Raw genomic sequence first — 19,374 nt, 5'->3', positions numbered from 1 at the left:
CCTACTACTCATCCTGTACTAACACTATCAGATAGTTTAACTCCATTTCTCCTGCCCTCACTAATTATACTTAGTAACACTATAAATGGAGTTAATACTACATATTAGCATATTAGCACCTATTTTCCTAATACAATAAGGGTGTACTTAAAACTACTTCTCCCCAATGCTTCATAGGTTGGTACTAGGCTATCGGCCCTAGGGCCTATACAAGCCTAGCCGTAACAATTCCCTGTCTATTTCTTCCCACACTGTTTACTTCCCTTGACCCCTGTCTAGCAGGGCGACTGATGTGATCCCCGGGATGAATTTCCTTTCTCCCATCCAATCAAGGTTTCTTTTGAAGAGGGCCAAAGAGGCGCTCTGCTTGACATGTATGGGCAGTTTATTCCAGAGTCTGGGGAGTCTCTGGGTCAGGAACCTATCCCTCCAGCATGTTTTGTTTATCGTGATGACAAGGTTTAGATTCCTGGAATGTGTGGCTCTGGGGGATTGGGATTTCTTTAAGTGTAGCATGTCCAACAGCTCTGGGTTTGACATGGCCTTGTATGTTAAGCAGAGATCACCTTGGAGTAGATGATATGTGACAGAGTATAGCTGGAGATTTTTAAGGCGGTCAGCATAGGGTATCTGCTTTAGTCCTATGACTCTTTTAGTGAGGTATTTCTGCGGCCTTTCCAGTTGTTTCAGATGTCTTGAGAGATACATACCAAACAGGGCGTTGTATTCTATAATGGGTTTAATGAGGGATGAGTACAGTGGGACAATGACCTCCTTTTTTCTGGATGAAAAGCCCTTAGTGATGAGGTGTGCCACACAGAAGGATTTCCGGACTGTTGTGTCGATGTGGTTATTGAAGGTGAGACCACTGTCCACCTGTGTCCCTAAGTCTCTTATCACACTTTCGATGTTTATTGTACTGCCAGCTATGTGGTAATTCACAGGTACATGTTTTTTCCCAAAAGGGATAATTATACATTTCTTGGCATTGAGCTTGAGCTTATGGCTCTGGCACTAAGCATCTTTTTCTGTAAGGCCTTTTTGTAGAGTATCCACATCATTTGGGGATTCAATAATGGCTGCCAGTTTGCAGTCATCTGTGAACTTTGTTAGCCAGAGTCCCTTAGTGTTGGCCTGTACTTCAGAGAAGTAGATGCCAAACAAGAGAGGTCCCAGGACTGAACCCTGAGGTACTTCACTTGTCTGGAGCTGGATTTGGAGTCAGTTACTTTTACAGTGTGGGTTCTGTCAGTAAGCCAGTTGGCAACCCATTGAGTGACGTAGGGATTAATGCCCAGCTTAGTAAGTTTATCTATGATTCCAGAGTGGGGGATGGTGTTAAAGGCCTTGGCGAGGTCCAGATAGGCTGTGTGGACTGCTTTACCCTCGTCCATGGCTCTGGAGACTGATTCGATGAAGTCAATCAGGTTCAGGAGACAAGATCGGCCCTTCACAAACCCAAACTGGGTGGGGTCCAGTGTTTTAAGGTTGCCATTGTCTTTGGTTATAAGTTCCATGATAATACGTTCCATGGCCTTGCAGATCAGGCTCATCAGACTGATGGGGCAGTAGTTCCCGGGAACCAAGGTGGATCCCCCTTGTGGAGTGGGATAACTGTAGCTGTGCGCCACTCAGTGGGCATGAAGTCTGACATGAAGGTATGATTAAACATGACACTTAGGTGAGGTGCCAGTTCATTTTGTAGTTCATGTAGTACACAGCCCAAGATGTTATCTGGCCCCATGGATGCTGTATTCTTCGCTTTGGAGAGTGCGTTTTTTTACCTGTGTGGCCGTTATTACCAGAATTTGGCAGTCTTCCGGTATTGAGATGGGCCATTTAGGGGGTGAGAGTGGGGTAAAGTTGGCACTGAATCGATCTGCCAGGATATTGGCAATATCCTTGGATCAGTATATTTAATGCCATTCTGTTGTAGCTCAGAGCAGATCTGAGCATTGCCATTTAGGTTCTTGACATTGTTATAGAATGCCTTGTGGTTGTCTTTGGAATCTTTGGCAATTTTATTTTCATAACTAGCTTTGGAGAATTTTATGAGGGATCTCAGCTTCTTATTGAGGCTGGTAAGGGAGTTTTTTGCAAGCTGGGATTTTCCTCTTTTCTGCAACAGTTTCTTCCATTTGTTGTAAAGTTTGTTTATGGCAGGGGACCACCAGATTGGCTTCCTTTTTTTGGAGGAGAGCATCTTGGTTCTATATGGGATGGGATGATTCATGCATGAGTGGATATGCTCGTACAGTGCCTTAGTGTAGGACTCAGCACTCGAACTTTCAGTTCTTGTCTGCATGGGTGTCATGAATTTTGTAACTTCTAACTTGAATATCATGAAGTTGGCTTTGGAGAAGTTTTTTTATGCAGGTTTCCTTACTGGGGGGTGGGGGTGGGATGTGGATGTTAAGGGTGATTAGCTTATGGTCTAACCTGACCATGCTGTTGTATTGTATACGATTTAACTTCTATGGATTCACATGTTTTATCTGTCGTACACTTGAAAACTGTTATATATCCAGTCATTAGAATTTTTTATAGAATTTTATATGTATTACTGGAGCTTTTCTCCTCTGGTCTCCATTCAAAATGGGCTTGTGCTCCGTTGGACTATCCTGGTTAAGAAATGTCAAATCAATACATAAAAATAATAAATTTCCCAGGTAATCCATAACTGCAGTTTCTGTTGCTTTAACATCTCTAGTATGAATCCTCTTTTCTGCTGTCCCCCTTTTTTCTTATTTTTGGTATTGTGAAATATTTTCACATCCTGGTGACTTTGCCTATATTTCTTTTCAAATATTTTTGTTGATTTTTCTTTTTTTATTAGTTAGTTTTGCTTTCTACTTTGATTAAATATTGCACCTTTTCAAAACTTTTTTCTTTCCCATATTCATAGTTCTCCTTCAGATGTCTACCACTCCAACTGTTTCTCATTAATTTGGAGACTCATTGTTCCATCATGCTGTGACATTACCAGTCCTGGACTTTCTACATTAAATACTTCATAACTTCAGTTTCCATTTGTTTAACTTCTGCATTACTAAATATCTATTCTGTGTTCTCCCTTTGTGTTCTTATTTTTTTTGGTCTGTGAAATTTTCCACATCTGGGTGCCTTTGCCTGTATTTCTCTTCAAATATCTTTTGGAGCTGCTTTTTTGTACTGATTAGTTTGGATTACTTCTTTGCTTAAATACTCCACCATATCATATTTCTTTCTTTCCCGTGTACATGTTTCTTTTCTATAACTTAAAAAAAAAAGTCTTTATATTTTTGCACTTCCCCTGTCTCTTCTTTTTCCATGCAGCTCAAAGTTTCTTTATCACCAACATTTTTTCATGGATCTGTTGTATTTATAATGCAAATTTGCATTTGAAGCTTTTGACAGTTTTTCTTGTGCAAGTATATTTTTCTTTCCTCCAGTCTTCTCTTAATCTTTCTGAGCAACTTCTGTCGATTGAAAGGCTTAAATCTAATATGTGGCATTAACAAAACCTGCTGGAGAGACAAGTTTGTCTCCCAGAGGCTACCATGTCTCTGGAATAGACTCCCCATACACGTCAAGCAAAGTACATCGCTGACCCTCTTCAAGCACAACATTGATGAGTGGATGGGCAACCACAAATTTGTCCCAGGGGTTTCACCTGTGTCCCTCACTGACAGGGGTTACAAGTGCTGATTGTGGTTTCTTTGCTGGGGATAAACTCTTGACTAGGCTTGTAAGAGCCCCAGAGCCATTAACCTAGTAATCTCCTATGATCTGGAAATTCTGGGCTTCTTTCATAATAGTAACTATACGTATTTTTCTTCATCATTAATAGTCCACTCTGTCATCTTTATGATTTCCTTTTGGCCTGTTTTGTGTTTTTTTGTGGACTACTACTTCCTTATACAACAAGGTGGCCATCCTCCCATTGAGCCTGGCCTAACTTTATTATAAATGCTTCCCTGTCTTAAAGATTCTACCCTGCCTTTTTTTCCATTCCTGGCAGTTACACAAGGGATGGAGCATAATTCCCCATTATTTGTGAGGACAAGGATGCTGTTTCCCTAGTGAGTATTTATTTACTTATTTATAGTTTGTTTTCCAGGATAGTCCATTTTCAGTGGAGTCCTGGGGAGAAAAGCTCCAAGAAGGTTAAACAAGTGATAATTAGACAAGAAACCAACAAAATGTTACAAATTATAAAACATTTGTGGTATAGAAAGGAATAAAATATATATCCTAACAAAAGATATAATAGTCTAAAATGCTTCTACATGGAAGCTAAGGTAGTATTCATATGTATATACAGTATATTTACATGGTCTACAACAGTGATTTCTCAAGTCAATTTACAAAAAAGATAATTATCAAAGAAAGAGGGTAGTTCAGGACTAATAGGAGAAATGAGGACATAGGTATATAAGAAAGAAGTAAGGAGCTTGGGTAGGAAACTAGACAGTGGGAATCAGAGTTATGAAAATTTGAGAAGAGAGGTAGGTAGGGTGTGGAGAAGTAGAGGAGAGGGATCAGAGTTATGAGAATTAGAGAAGAGAGAGAGAGGTAGGATATGGTGAAGTACAGGAGGGTCAGGTGAATGGGAACAAGAGCATTCCCAGAGGGATGGGAAGTGGGAATGGAGCTAGGTTTTGAAAGTGGAGTGTTTGTTGGTGGCACATATATGCTGAGGAAGGGAATTCCAGAGTCAGGATAAGAGAGAAGGACAAAAGAAAGTTGTGTACTTCAAGCAGGTTTTGATTTTTTGACCTGAGTAGTCTATCAATTGGAGTGAGGAGTCAAGGGGAAGGGCAAAGTGTTTAAAGATGAGTTTATGTGCATAAGAAAATTGGACGAAGGAGAGATGATGGGGTAATTCAAGCCAATTTAGTTTGCGGAGGGCATTACATTGGTGAGTGGAGGACTTGTCACCAGTGGCAAACTTTGAGATTCTGTTATAGCAGGAAGCTAGTTTTGTCTTTATACTGGATTGGATATTAGTAAGGAGGGGGGCACCATACAAGAGGGAGGGGATAAGGTAGGTGCTAGAAAGGACATGTTTAGTTGAGGGAGTAAGGTAGTGGTTAAGGTGGCAGAGCAAAGTTAATTTTTGCTGTGTTTTCTTTATATTTGTTTGAAGATGAATGTCAAATTTAAGTTGTTCATCAATAGTGACAACTAGTAGCTTTGTAAGGGGTACGATTTCTATAGGGGTCCTGTTTTGGCTAGTTATAGAAAAAGTACTCTGACTAGTTGGTCAAAAGCATTTATGTTAAAGTCCAGGAATCTCAGGTCTTGCACATGAGTGGTGGTATGTGTTTCCCAGTCTACAGCTGGGTAGTTGAAGTTACCCAGGAAGATGGCATTGGGTTTACTGCTAAGAGACTGGTCATACAGGGCATGCTGCAGCTAGCTAGAATGATAAGGAGCTTTGCTAATGGTGAGATGAACATGAAGCATCTCTAGGGCATCATGCTACTTTACCAACCTGGATGACGGTCTCTTCTGGATGAAGACTGAGACGCCTTCACCATTTTTCCCTTCCTGGGTAGTACCTGGTGTAAATGTATGGAAGGCATTACAGGGCTGTAGAGCTGGAGTACACTCTACCAATTTAAACTATGCCTTGGCCACTACGCAGATGTCTACAACCTCCAGGGTGAGGAGGACGTGCAGGGTGTGAAGTGTCTTGTTTAGGCTCTCTATACTGATTAGCAGCACCCTTTCTATTTTCCTTTGCTTGTTTCATTATGTTGGTAGGTTTGTCTGGTTGGCCAAAAGGGAGCGTGGGAGTAGACAATGTTTTAGCCAATATTCAAAAGCCTAGAAGGAATAGCTGCTGGCCATCCCTGACAAAATGGCATGGCCTGTCACAGACTGACAAATATTGTATCCCATACGAATGGCACCAAAAGCTGAGCCAAGCCAATTACTGAAGTCAAATCTATATTCATGCACCACATACACACACACACTCACTCACTCATACATACAAATGTTGCATTCACAGACTGTGCCCCAAGGACGGTAATGTTGGTGATCACAAGCAATGTGTGATTACAAGAAAAGTGAAAAAAAGTTCACAGTACTGTATTTCAACTTGCTACTGCACTTTACAGCCACCCTCACCATTATCACTGTATCAGACAAATATGCAAGCGAACAAATAAGAAAATTAAAACAAAAAAGTCATAAAATGAATGGATTGCAGTTGTAGGCAGTATGTACTGCTATCACTGTACACTAATATGTCTGCTGTCTTTCCGGCATGTACAGAAATGAACATACCAAAAGATGAAAAAAACATTAAGGTATGTGGTGCAGCATCCCAAAAATTCTTGAAAATGGGACACATGGATTTTACATAATTTGCCTGTTAAGCACATTGAGGTAGAGTGCACATGCTTACTAATATGACAACTTTCCACTTCATAGACAATGTAATGAGACCTTAAATGTGTAGCTCTGCAGAGTGGCAGGTACATTTCCATTCTTTTAAGTTGCTTCATTACCTTGTTGCATAGTTACTCCTTAAAAAGTATTACTTTTTCAAAATGAAACCACATCTTACAGTGTATCCAGGCATGACTGTCACAGATTGTGCCAGTTTTGCTACAATATTTCCATGCTGCTCTCCAAGCTGGATTCAAGCTGGCAAAAAGACTGCATAGAAGAATGTTGCAAGGCCATGCAAATGTTGCAATGCGACACTAGCAACACAAAAAGTTAATTGCATCTCTAACCACCTGAGCAGCTTTGTGTTACAACTGCCTCAGAATGCATTCTGAGTTTATTACACTTTCATAAAACACATGAAAAATTATTGCTCTTCTTCCAATGCAGGGAATGGAAATGGTATTATTTCTTAATTTACCCAGTACACTGCTAAATGCTATACATTGCTCAGGAGAGTGCATTTTAAAGATGATTTAACATGATTTCAGAATCTGTTGCTTGTTAATGAAACTAATGCTTGCAGATGGAAAAAGTCTTAAATATCAAGTCTGAGAAGCATCTCGGGTATCTGAACCACTGGCAGGAAAGAATAGGTATGTCTATCCTAAACCTGATGATTTTAGAATAAAAGAGGTGGATATATTTAATAACAATGCTTAATGTTACAGACTTCTCTTAATTCTGAAATACATGTTAATTCACATTCTCTAACTCTTGTCAACTTCTAAGTACTATTTTAAAGTGCCCCTTATTATCCCTCATTATTTCTGGATTTATCACTGATTTTGGAGGTAAGAGGCTGAGAGTTATGACACTGCTATGGAGCTCAACAGCACTGCATAATTGCTAATGCATAAAAAAAAAAAAATGAAAACTACAGAACTTTGACTGCAATATGTATTATACAACCTTCCACTCCAAAAATAATAAAAATACTGTACTACCACTAGTTATTAAATTTAGAAACAGCAGTTGTATCTAGTATGAAGAAAAATTGTACAACCAGGAATGACATTTTCTGCTATTTTATATAACTCTCAAACTCTAAAACTTCTTTAACATAACGAGACACTTTGTAAAAAGCAACGGAGATCTTGCTTTCTCCGTTGCTTCCACCCACAGCTCTGATGTACTGCGTAAGCATACGCATGCGCAGTACATCAGAACTGCTGCAGAATACCAGACAGCTGTGGAAGGGCAGCAAGGAGATATTATACAATGCCATTATTTAAGAAAAGTAAGTATTTTTTTTCTTAAATAATGTCATTGTATAATAGCAATAACCCACTTCTGGGTGTGGGTAATGCTGGATTTATCCACGGTTGTCTTTGTTTGGCCACTTGGGTTTCGCCCTCGTGACCAAACCACACCAACCGTGGGTAAATCCAGAATTACCCCAGGCATGGGTTATTGATATACTAAAGCACGCCCGGCATACCTCTCAATGGTTCAGAATTTTTGCAGGAATGCACTGTAGCTGATGTTGTAGGATCTTTCAAAGTTTATAAGAGCAATATTTCAGATGTGTCCATATTTTTGATCCTGTGATCCACCCATTATTTTAGGTAATGTCCAGTTCTGTTGTGCTAAAAGGTTGAGAGGTAACCCTTTACTGTGAGCCAGCACCATACCCCCCCCCCCCCCTCAGGAAGAGGCCAAAAAATAAATAAATAAATAAAACACTAACTGTAATAAGCCGATCGATACATTGTAAGCAATCAGCTTATTACAGTTAGATGTACATCCTCTAGCTCGTTCAGTAAACGGAAAAAAAAAAACAAAAACAAATAATGGCTGTTCCTTTTTCTGGAACACCAACTAGACGGCCAGATGCATAACACACCGTCTTTCATACACACAGACACAGTCTCTTCTGCATTGGCACACTTGGATATTCATTGCTAACTCTCTCAAACACAAGCATACACAGTCTTTTCTGCAGTCACACACACTCAGATATTATGCTGTCACACACTCACTGTTCTTTCATGCATTGCTAACTCATACACAGGCATATACAGTCTTCTGCATTCACACACACAGACATTCGGCTTTCATGCATGCAATCAGCACAAACCCACTTATACACATACATCCACACACCAAAGCACGCCCGCAGACCTTTCAACTGTACAGATTTTCACTGGAATGACCTGATTTGTGTGTCATGTTTTACTGTTACAGCTTTTAGAAATTTGAGTATTTCTAGCTAACTGGAGGCAAATGATTAAGCATTGAAGTTACAAAATAAAGGCAGACAATTGACATTTAGACTTTGTAACCTTCACAAAAACCATGCTAATGCAAATTCTCTTATTCTATCAACTTTTGAACTTTGTAAGAGCTACATTTAAACAATGCCTCTTGTTTGTAAGGAGTAAAAGAGTATGTAGTAAACTTATCGAAACAGTTATTGCAGGCGATGTTACTTTTCAAGCACTTCGGCTGCAGCTTTACAAAGGAAATACTTGATCTGATAATGTTTGGATTCCTGAAGGAAACAGTAGTGGTAACAGAGTTCCACAACTATGCCTGCAGTCATTTATAGCAGCTGTTAACTGGGCCGCTCTTGATAATGTCTGTGTCACAGTGTGAACGGACAGGGTACTACTGATTTGTCTGCGTCTAAGGTACGTCATAAAGGTGCAGACAAATTCCACCTGAAAGGATACAATAGAATGGGGGATGGGCGATACAACAGAATGGGGGATGGGAGATGGAATAGAATGGGGGATGGGCTTCCCTGCCCTACGCTTAGGAAGGGGAGAAACACAGAACTGAAAAACTTTTTGCTGCATTCCTGTAACAGCAGGTGGCTAGGCTGATTTTACAAGGATTAAAAAAAAAACTAGCATTTGAGTTAAAATATGTTGGAGCCCGGAGTTTCCCTTTAAGGCGTTAAACATGCCCTGAGTAAACTCCTGCCATTCTTGTTGAGGATCCTTAGGGCATACAGATATATGCTTAGCCTTTTCTTGGTAGGGATATTAGCCCTAACACACACCACAGGTTCCGACTGTTGGGATTCAATAAGAGTACCTGGAATGTCTTCCTTGACCAGAATCTGTAGAATCCCTCTATGGCCCTCCAAGATAACCAACTGCAGTTCTCCCTCGACATCTGAAGCACATGCCTGCAAAGTTGCAGAGGACATGTGAAAGGAAGAATTCATGCTGGCCTCTGACAGGGTCACAGCAGAAGACTCCGAAAGATACCAGACAGCCTAGACAGCTATCACCCACTTCTAGAGAAATGTCCAGTGGAGGCTGGCCAAGATTTATTGGTCTTTTTCTTACTTAATGGTACCCCAGGGTTAGAAGATTCTGCCATGCCACCCTGGGCTAAAAGTTTAAGACTCTGGTTCTTGGATAAATGACCAGGGAAGACTATCAGCTTCTAAGTGCCTTAGGCACAAACATTTTACAAATGCTACAAGACATATGGTTGTAGGAAGGAGCCAGATTTAAAAAAAAAAAAAAAAAGACACTGTTTGCGACTATCCATATGGGTAATCTGCATCCAACATTGACAATTTCCCATTCTTAGATGACATGAACTCTAGATAACCAAACAAGACCCTAACAGGGCACTTATCTGATGGCTAGGTATTCAGCACAGCAATCAGACTAATGAGCGATGATGGCGTTTGGATTGGAGGCAAAGAAGTTCTGGGTAACTGCGTCTGTATGTCACCTTTGTGCCCTACATCCTGTATGGGAACTGGGGGAAGCATAAGTGTGACGTGCAGCACATACAAGATCAAAAGGCTTTGGTATATTGGCTAGATGCTGGGCTATCCTTGGCAGGAAATCTCTACTGTGAAGAGCACTGCAACAATGATATAGATGGACATCCAGCAATTACCTACTCAGAGTAGCTGCTATTCCCCCAGACAGAAGCACAGTGTCTTTCAAGTTACTTCCTAGAGCTAATCACTGCAAAATAGTTATTTGATTTTCAACAGTTTTACATACCTGCTTTTATATGTAGTTACGACTATTCCCAGAAGAACACAACTGAAAAATTAAAGTTATGTACACACCATAACTAGGCATCTGTGTTGTCCCATTTTCATTTTTCTTCAATGTATGGGTTACAGATCCAATTCGGCCACATTCTACAGACTTTGGATCAAACTCTTGAGCTCCTCCCTTTACCCATAAAGCCGTAGTCCATCCCCAATACCTCAGACTGAGTTTGCTGTCAAAGGTTTCAGTGTATAATAGAAGAGAAGAGAAAATTAGGGCAGAGCTCAAACCCAAAGTACAGGTTCTAAAAAACCCATTAGGTCATTCCAGAAGATGAGGGGAGAGGGGGAGTGGAGATGAAGAATGGAAATGGGCAGCACAGATGCCTAGTATGGCGAGTACACAACTTTAATATCCGATGTTGTCCTTTTCATTCTTCCTCAATGTATGGGACAGAGTCCCCAGCTACATAAATCTTGGGATGGCCTCATGGAAGGATATTCTGGAAAACTGGTGAACCGAAGGCGGCTCTGCTTTTAGAAATGGATCTAGTTGAATGGGCTTTAGGTAGTTTTGGTAGGGAAAGGCCTTGCTGAGAATAAATCCAGGAAATACAGTTATCATTTTAGCTAATGTAACTTTAGAAATTGGAGAACCCATACAACTTGGTGAAAAGGAGACAAACAGCTGGTCTGTTTTTCTGAATTGTTTTGTTCTGTGTAAGTAGAAGCATAATTGTCTATACACATCCAAAAGATGTAGCAAGTATTCTCCTTTGTTTGAAAATTTTTAAAAGAAGACAGGTAAGTGAATGGTTTCATTTATGTTAGATTTAGATTCTTTCTTTCAGGTTACTTTCCTTCTCTGGACTTCTTAGGACTTTTCTCCTCCCTTCTATTGTCTGTCGCAGAAAATCTTTAAAACTTTAAACATTTGTCTTAATTGAATACTGCTAGATTTAACAAAACTGTTATCAGTCAAGCATAGCCCCCAAGACAAAACATGACAAATGGGCATCTTGGGGTCTATTTGTTAGAAATCAGCTAAAATATTCCCTATTCTAACTGGTAAAAACATTACTTTCTAATAACCTCACAACTTGCATTAAGTCAACAATTTCCACACATTAAAAAGCAAAACATTTTAAAACTCGCTAAGTAAGGAACTGGGCTGAAAGACTAATGCAACTACTAGGGAACAGAAAATATGGTTAAGTGAGCAACTGTTTAAGTGGTGAGAAGGACTGATGATGGTGTTAGGCAAGGCTGCGTTTATAAAGAATACAAGCCAGCTGACACTGGAGGTGTTAATGGCATGGGAATAACATTACCAAAGCCTTCAATTATGGGGAAAAACAAAACAAAAAGCAAAAAAATAAATAAAGAAAGAAAGACAAGTGATGATGGAAAGAACAAAGAAACACAAATTTTAACAACATGGCAAGTCTAGACTAAGAATTATATTTAAACGGAAATGAACAAAGATCATTATGACTTTAGTAAGAAACAACACACTCCAGTCTTTTAATTTTAAAACTATAAGTAGAAGATATACTTGCTATATCCAGCAGAAAAGACATGGGTGATAACAGTGCAGTCTCCATTACATAATGATCAACTATAAGCAAGTCATTTAACATCCCCACTAACTCAGGGTAGTCCAGAAAAAAAAGATAGCACTGCTTAAAGTGCTGCAAGTAGCTACTAAAGAAAGAAGTGAAATAGACAAAATGGGAAAAAAAAAGAATCATACTTGCCAATAACAGCAATCCCAGAGGGAGTTATAATTCGCCATACTTACAGCATTTAATAATTCAAGATAAAAATATTTAATAGTGTCATGAACAACTCAGTATGACCCAAAAACTGAAGGGAAAAAAAATGTATACATGGTGAATGGTATTTATGACTTTGAAGAAGAATATGAAAAATTACCTCCCAGTTTCATGTTGGGGGCGCACACTGAATTACAAGAGGTGATCGGTCAACACTTGTTTAAAAAAAAATAACACATAGGAAACATTTTATGGGCAAAGCAAAAAACAAAAAAAAAAATAACCAACTTGTCAAAGATACTCTTCACCATTACAAAGGTTGCACAACATCGTAACACACTATGTAAGCGTGAACACTGAACCTAAAATACTTAATTACCACTAATAGCAATCAAGAAATAAGTTTTCAACTCACCTTTAACATGACAGAGTCTGAAGCTTCTAAAGGTGTGCAAGCATCCTGTGAACCAAGGAGTTCTGCTCCATGTACAATAATCTTGTAACCAACAGCAAGCCTTCCCCTGTGTAACAATGCAGTGAGTGGGGGGTCTAAAAGTGCTTTAATACTATACCACCCATCAGTAACTTCTACGACAGCAAGTGAGCAGTCTTTCTTTGTTAATAAAGCTTTTGAATCGGTTTTAACTGCAGTGGTGCTTTCTAGTATACTGGTAGAATCTGATGACTTGGGCACCACTGACACTATTCGGGAAACACAAAGCACAACTGTTTTTGCTGCTGTATCATCCCTTTCCATGATCTTCCTGATGGCAGATCTCAGACTATGATCAATTTCCACATCATATCTGTAATCACATCAAATAATTAAATGGAAAGCATAATTCATTTTTCTTAAAAATATAAATTCATAGTGATAAAGAAAAAAACATCTCTGCAATATCACTTTTTATTGTAAAATTTTCATGTTAATATAATAAATCAAAACTGCAACTGTGCTTAAACATTTAGTTGCACTTTGTTAAAAAACTAATACGAGATTGGTAGTCAAACATGTTATTTCATTTACAAACAACGCAGTCACTTTTTAAGCAAGGTTGCAAGTACTTGCAGACCTGTAAAAAAACACTTGCAAATATTTATATACGAGAATCATCTCAATTGATTGACTCACATTTATAGAGTATACTTTTTCCATATCACTGCATAAGCAATGCAGGTATTTTATTTTTCATTTGTTGATAAGGTGAGTGAGTTGCTCCAAAGACTGTATTTTGCTCATGATAATGGCTACCAACAAAAATGTAAGAATATATAAAGCCACATAAAAAGGTTTACAGGACAAAATATTTGTATGCATTTATTTATTGACATTGTTTACTGGAAAAGTCTGACTGGGTAATAAATAGTACCCATTTTCTGTGGAGGTTCAGGGAGAAAAGCTCCAGAGAGTTTGATAACATCAAATAAAATAGTACTACATTAATTTAAAAAAAGCATATATACATACAATTGAAAGTAAAATACATTGGATACAATAAGACACGAGGCGGCACCAGTGATGCAATAATTAAAAAAAAAAATAAATTAAAATAAAACATGACAATTGGTATAGACAGAAGAATTAGAAGTACAGTCTATTATGCTAGGAAATTAAATGTATTTAAAAAAAAAAAGTCCCCCTGAGAATGGGGAGAGGGCACGTGTTGAAAGGTACAGAAAAGTGCGTTGAGCGGTTAATTTGTTGATATATATACAAGGGGTGTGGAATGGAGAAGAATAAAAACATTTGCAGAGAACACAATATTCTAAGAACGGTCCCTGCAAAAGCATATCTGCAACCAACAATAAAAAGACTGCTAAAAAAAAGCAGCAGCAGGACGTACATAAAGGTGAAGTACAATTTAATCATTAGTAAGAGATATGATGGCTTAGGTACAAGGAAAGGCCTAACAAAATATACCATATGCTGACGACACACACTTGCATATACATGCAAATACATTCAACTGCAAAAAAAAAAAAAAAAAAAAAAAAAAAAAAAAAAAAGTCAAAATGTCAAAATTTAGAAGGTACTTTCCTGGTTCTATGGCACAAGGAAATGAAGCCCTATGACCTAAGATAACCTGAATTCAGCTAGATACTTGGATGCTGTAAGAGCTGGACAGGGAAGGGTGGAAGCGAGTGGCTCCCACTGGATCAGCCATCTTGGGGAAAGAGAAATGGTGGTCCTGGTCAGCCACATTGTTCCCATGTAAGAAAAGGCTTGCTTGAAAATGGCTGCAAGACTTGGGGAAGGGTCATTGCTCATTCAGTTTTGGTTTTACAAGTAACTGATGGCAACCTTTGTAGTTATGTGTCAGTGTGTATGTGAGCATATTTGGACCAGGGAAGGGCACAGACCAACACCACAGTGTCGAGGGGGCTTACATCTGCCAGTGGTTTCGGGACTTAACTGGTTTGCTGTTACAATGACTCCTGAGGAAGGAAGGGCTTATGATCAGCATGCAGACAGGGGATACAGAACTAAAAAAATCAGTTTTAAGTATTTTTAAATATAGTCTATGAAAAGGACATTACAGAAATGCAACAGACGTGTACACTAATCTGCCATTGCATTCACATTAAATATATCCAACAGGAAGGATGACTAGATGGCTAAAGATAAGAGAGAGAAGACAAGGCAAGACAAAAATATAAGATTTAAAATTCAAAATGATGGGAAAGTAAGACAAGGTAGAAAATAAATTTAAAGAAGGGTGTCATATAGTTAAAAAGTCTAAACAGAAGGTACAAGTTGGAGTATATACATAAGACTAATTGGGTGAGCATACTGTACATTATATGATGATGAGATATTAGCCCACACCATTTCGCCAATCACAACACATGGGGAAAGTGACTTGGCATTGAGGTTAATTCTGCATACTCCTGATCATTTCAAATGGGAGCCTTACTCTTAAAGCTTCTTAGCAAAGAAAATGTACAATTGTGCAGGTAAATTTCCCATAACATTAGATGTTTAAATAGGTCACTGTTGTAGCTGCCCAAGCTATACAGGACATGCTGCCAAGGACTGGACAGCTTCCAAAGCTGTAGGGCCCCTTCCACATGCTCTAATGGCTGTAAACTTAAGGACAACTGTGCAAAAACAGCACTAAGGGCTCCAAAATCGCAGACCTTTCTTGCCTCAAAACAAGGGAGCCTAGAGACCTGCCAGTTAAGTATGTGTAAGGAGAATAGGTGAGGAGAAAAAACACACATTGTCAGGGATGAAAAAAGGGGAGGAAGGATACAGGGGTGTCTATTTGAACATCTACTATTATGGGGAGTTTACTTTCACAACTGTACCATGTTACACATTAGACCACTGTTGCAGCAAACTAAGCTACAAGGGACAAATGCCAGAGAATTTAGAAAGGAAAGGAAGGGAAGGGGGTTTAATGTCAGATCCTAGGAGCCCTTGAAAACAGTCCAAGCAAAGCCTGCTCTGTCCACAGAGAAAGAATCCAGTTTGTAAAATTGGTAAAGGCATTCATAGAAGACCAAGTTGCTGCTTCTAGAAGATTTCTAGTCTAACCCATTTCCAAAAAGCCACAAAAATACGCAGAGCCTTAGAAAGGTGGGCCCTGACTTTGCTTGGAAGTGTCTTTTATAGTAAAAATATCAAAAAGATATATCCTGAGAAAACATTTAGAAATAATTGTCTGTTTTGGCACTGAATGCCCATATTTCTTGTTTTCATAGAAAATAAATCACCGATTAGAATTCCGGAAATATTTTGTTCAGTCAAAGTCATATCTGAGTTATCTATGGACGTCCAGAGAATGGAGAATTCTTTCTTCCAGATTTTTAATTCTGAAAGAAGTGGAAATGATGACTTGCCTGGACCAATATAAACTCAAAACCACTTTCAGCATAAAAGAGGGATTGGTACTCAAAGTTACCTTATCTTTGTGAAAGATGAGATAGGGTGAATCACCATTAAAGTTTATAGCAAGATGGCAATCTTCTAAATATGAAAATGTGAATACCCTGTAACCTGCAATGGGTTATCACAGGAGCTAGGCACTTTGTAAACATCCTTGGAGCGGTCAACAACACAAAGGGTAAGGAAGTGAAATGAAAATGCAAACCAGACACAGAAAAAGTAAAAAGTACAAGGTACAGTATAAGGACAAAATGATTGACTTTAACAATTGGCTAAGCTTCTGGTGTCATTCTAAGGGAATCCAGTATCTGTCTGCCTGGGATGACATGATCGACCGACCACGCTGCTTTGCCAGAGATGGCCTGCACCTGTCGCCCTTGGGATTCCGGATACTGGCAAAGGCTCTTGCCACCCCTATAGTGCCTTTTTTAGGAAAGGTTCAAATGACAAATTCACCACCGTTACAGGTACAAGCAAGCAAAATCTGAGGGTAATGCTACTCAATGCTAGAAGTCTAAACCTCAAAATGTACTCACTCGAGGCACTCCTTAAAATGAAGAACATTGACATCTGTGCAGTGACAGACCTGGTTCAAAGCTTCAGAGAGCACCCCTGCATTACCAGACTATAATTCATAGCACACATTTCGGCCACTAAACCCGGACCGAAACACTAAAGGTGGATGCGTGTCCATATTCATTAAGGATATCCACACCTCCAAGCTAGTTGCTCAGCATAATGCATCCAAGATTATCCAGGTTCAACTAACTCTGGGCAAAACTGCAATCCAGATTGTAGCTTGCTACAGACCCCCCACCATGCCCCAGGATTTCCACTCCTCTTTTCTTGATACACTGGAAAATAGTAAGGTACAATCCAATACTCTAATAATGGGTGATTTCAACTACCCTACCATTAACTGGGAAAACTACTCATGTACCAACTCTTTTGCTCAACGTTTTCTGGAAATCATCAATTCCAATGCCTTGGATCAACTTATCCACACCTCCACCAGGGGCAGCAATATCCTAGGCCTGGTCATCACCAACATGCGTGACCAGGGTTCCACACCAGAGGTCAGCTCCTTGTTGGTCAGATCTGACCACAAGCTAATCATCCTAGACATGACATCCACATCCTGCTCCCACCCCCCATTAGGAAAACAACCGTAAAAAATTTCTCCAAAGCCAACTTCACGCTTCTTAAGACAGAAGTGGCAAACTTCATGACACCCATGCAGATGGACAATAGAGGTATGACTGCTGAATCCTACACAAAGGCACTTTATAAGCACTTACATGAGTGCATGGATCGTGCTATCCCTAACAGAACCAAGATGCTATTCTCCAAAAAAAAGAAGCCAATCTGGTGGTCTTCTGACAAACAAACTCTACAACAGAAGAAAGAAACTGTTGCAAAAACGAGTAAAATTCCACGATTGGAGGAACTCCCTGGTCAGCCTCAGTAAGAAGCTGAGATCCCTCATAAAATCTTCCAAAGCTAGTTATGAAAACAAAATCGCCACTGATTCTAAGACAACCACAAAGCATTCTATAGCTGTCAAGAATCTCAATGGCAACACTCAGATCTGCACAGCACAATGACACTAACTATACAGAACCAACTGATATTGCCAACATCCTGACAGATAGGTTCAGTGCTAACTTTACCCCCCTCTCACCCCCTAAAGGGCCTATCTTTATATGAGAATAATGCAAAGTTCCTGTAATCACGGCTACATAGGTTAAAAACCTCACTCTCCAAAGCCAAGAACACAGCATCCATGGGACCTGACAACATCCCAGGCTGCCTTCTACACGAACTGCAGAATGAACTGGCACCCCACCTAAGTACTATGTTCAATCATAGCCTCACCTCAGGCTTTGTGCCCATTGAATGGCGCACAGCGCCAGTTATCCCACTCCACAAAGGGGGGGGGGGCCCACAACAGACCCCGGGAACTACCGCCCCATTAGCCTGATGAGCCTGGTCTGCAAGGCCATGGAACGCATTATCATGGAACTAATACACAAAGACATTGGGGATCTCCAAACTCTGGACCCCACACAGTTCGGGTATGTAAAAGGGAGATCATGTCTCCTAAACCTGACAGACTTCTTTGAAGTAGCCACCAAAGCCATAGATAAGGGTAAGGTAGTTCACACAGCCTATCTAGATCTAACCTAGGCGTTCGACACCATCCCCCACTCTGGAACTATAGATAAGCTCACTAAACTAGGTATAAATCCCTTTGTCACAAGAAGGGTTGCCAACTGGCTTACTGACAGAACCCACACTGTGAAAGACTCCAAATCAAACTTCAGACCAGTGACAAGTGGAGTACCACAGGGTTCAGTCCTGGGTCCTCTCCTGTTTGGTATCTACTTCTCTGAAGTACAGGCTAACACAGAAGGTCTTTGGTTAACTAAATTCGCAGATGACTGCAAACTAGGAGCAATAATCCAAACTCCTAACGATGTGGACATCCTACATAAGGGCCTCACTGAGACAGATGCCTGGTGTCAAAGCCATGGTCTCAAGCTCAATGCCAAAAAGTGCATTGTCATCCCCTTTGGTAAAAACTCTGTACCCATGAACTACCACATAGGCGGTAGTCTACTTAACACCAAAAGTGTGATAAGAGACCCTGGGACACAGGTGGACAGCAGGCTCTCCTTTGATAATCACATCGCCACAGTGGTCAGTAAATCCTTCTACGTGGCACACCTCATCACAAAAGGTTTCTCATCCAGAAAAAAAGAGGTCATTGTTACCCTCTACTCATCACTCATTAAACACATTATAGAGTACAACACCCCTTTTGGTATGTACCTCACAAGACATCTACAACAACTGGAAAGGCTGCAAAAATACCTCACAAAGAGGATTACTGGCCACAGATGACTTACGCAGACCGTCTCAAAAAACTCCAGCTTTACTCCGTCGCATATCGCCTACTCCGAGGCAATCTCTGCCTAACATACAAAGCTATGTCAAACCCAGAGCTGTTGGACATGCTCCACTTAAAGAAATCCCAATCCCTCCAAGCTACACGCTCTAGGGACCTAAACCTTGTCACCACAATAAACAGAACATGCTGGAGGGATAGATTCCTGTTCCAGAGACTTCCCATACTCTGGAACAGACTACCTATCTATGTCAAACAGAGCTCCTCATTAGCACTCTTCAAGAAAAATCTTGATGATTGGATGGGTAATAGGAAATTCACTCTGGGGATCACTTCAGTGGTTCTGCTTGACAGGGGCACAGGAAAATAATTTTCTTGGGTGGCGAAAGCC

General features: G+C 39.9%; 1 protein-coding gene across 1 annotated transcript in view; it reads right to left on the bottom strand.

The window, feature by feature from the left end:
• Positions 1–19,374, bottom strand: part of LOC122803239 (breast cancer type 2 susceptibility protein homolog) — a 675,913-nt gene that overhangs the window by 442,807 nt on the left and 213,732 nt on the right. The window contains exon 4 of the mRNA XM_044072837.1: positions 12,602–12,992. Coding sequence (XP_043928772.1) covers positions 12,602–12,992 — 391 coding nt within the window. The remainder of the gene's footprint in view (positions 1–12,601; positions 12,993–19,374) is intronic.

The sequence above is a fragment of the Protopterus annectens genome, chromosome 5.part1 (assembly GCF_019279795.1).
Source record: "Protopterus annectens isolate FY-2018-M chromosome 5.part1, PAN1.0, whole genome shotgun sequence".
Lineage (NCBI taxonomy): Eukaryota > Metazoa > Chordata > Ceratodontiformes > Protopteridae > Protopterus > Protopterus annectens.
This window is presented reverse-complemented; position numbering and strand designations above follow the sequence as displayed.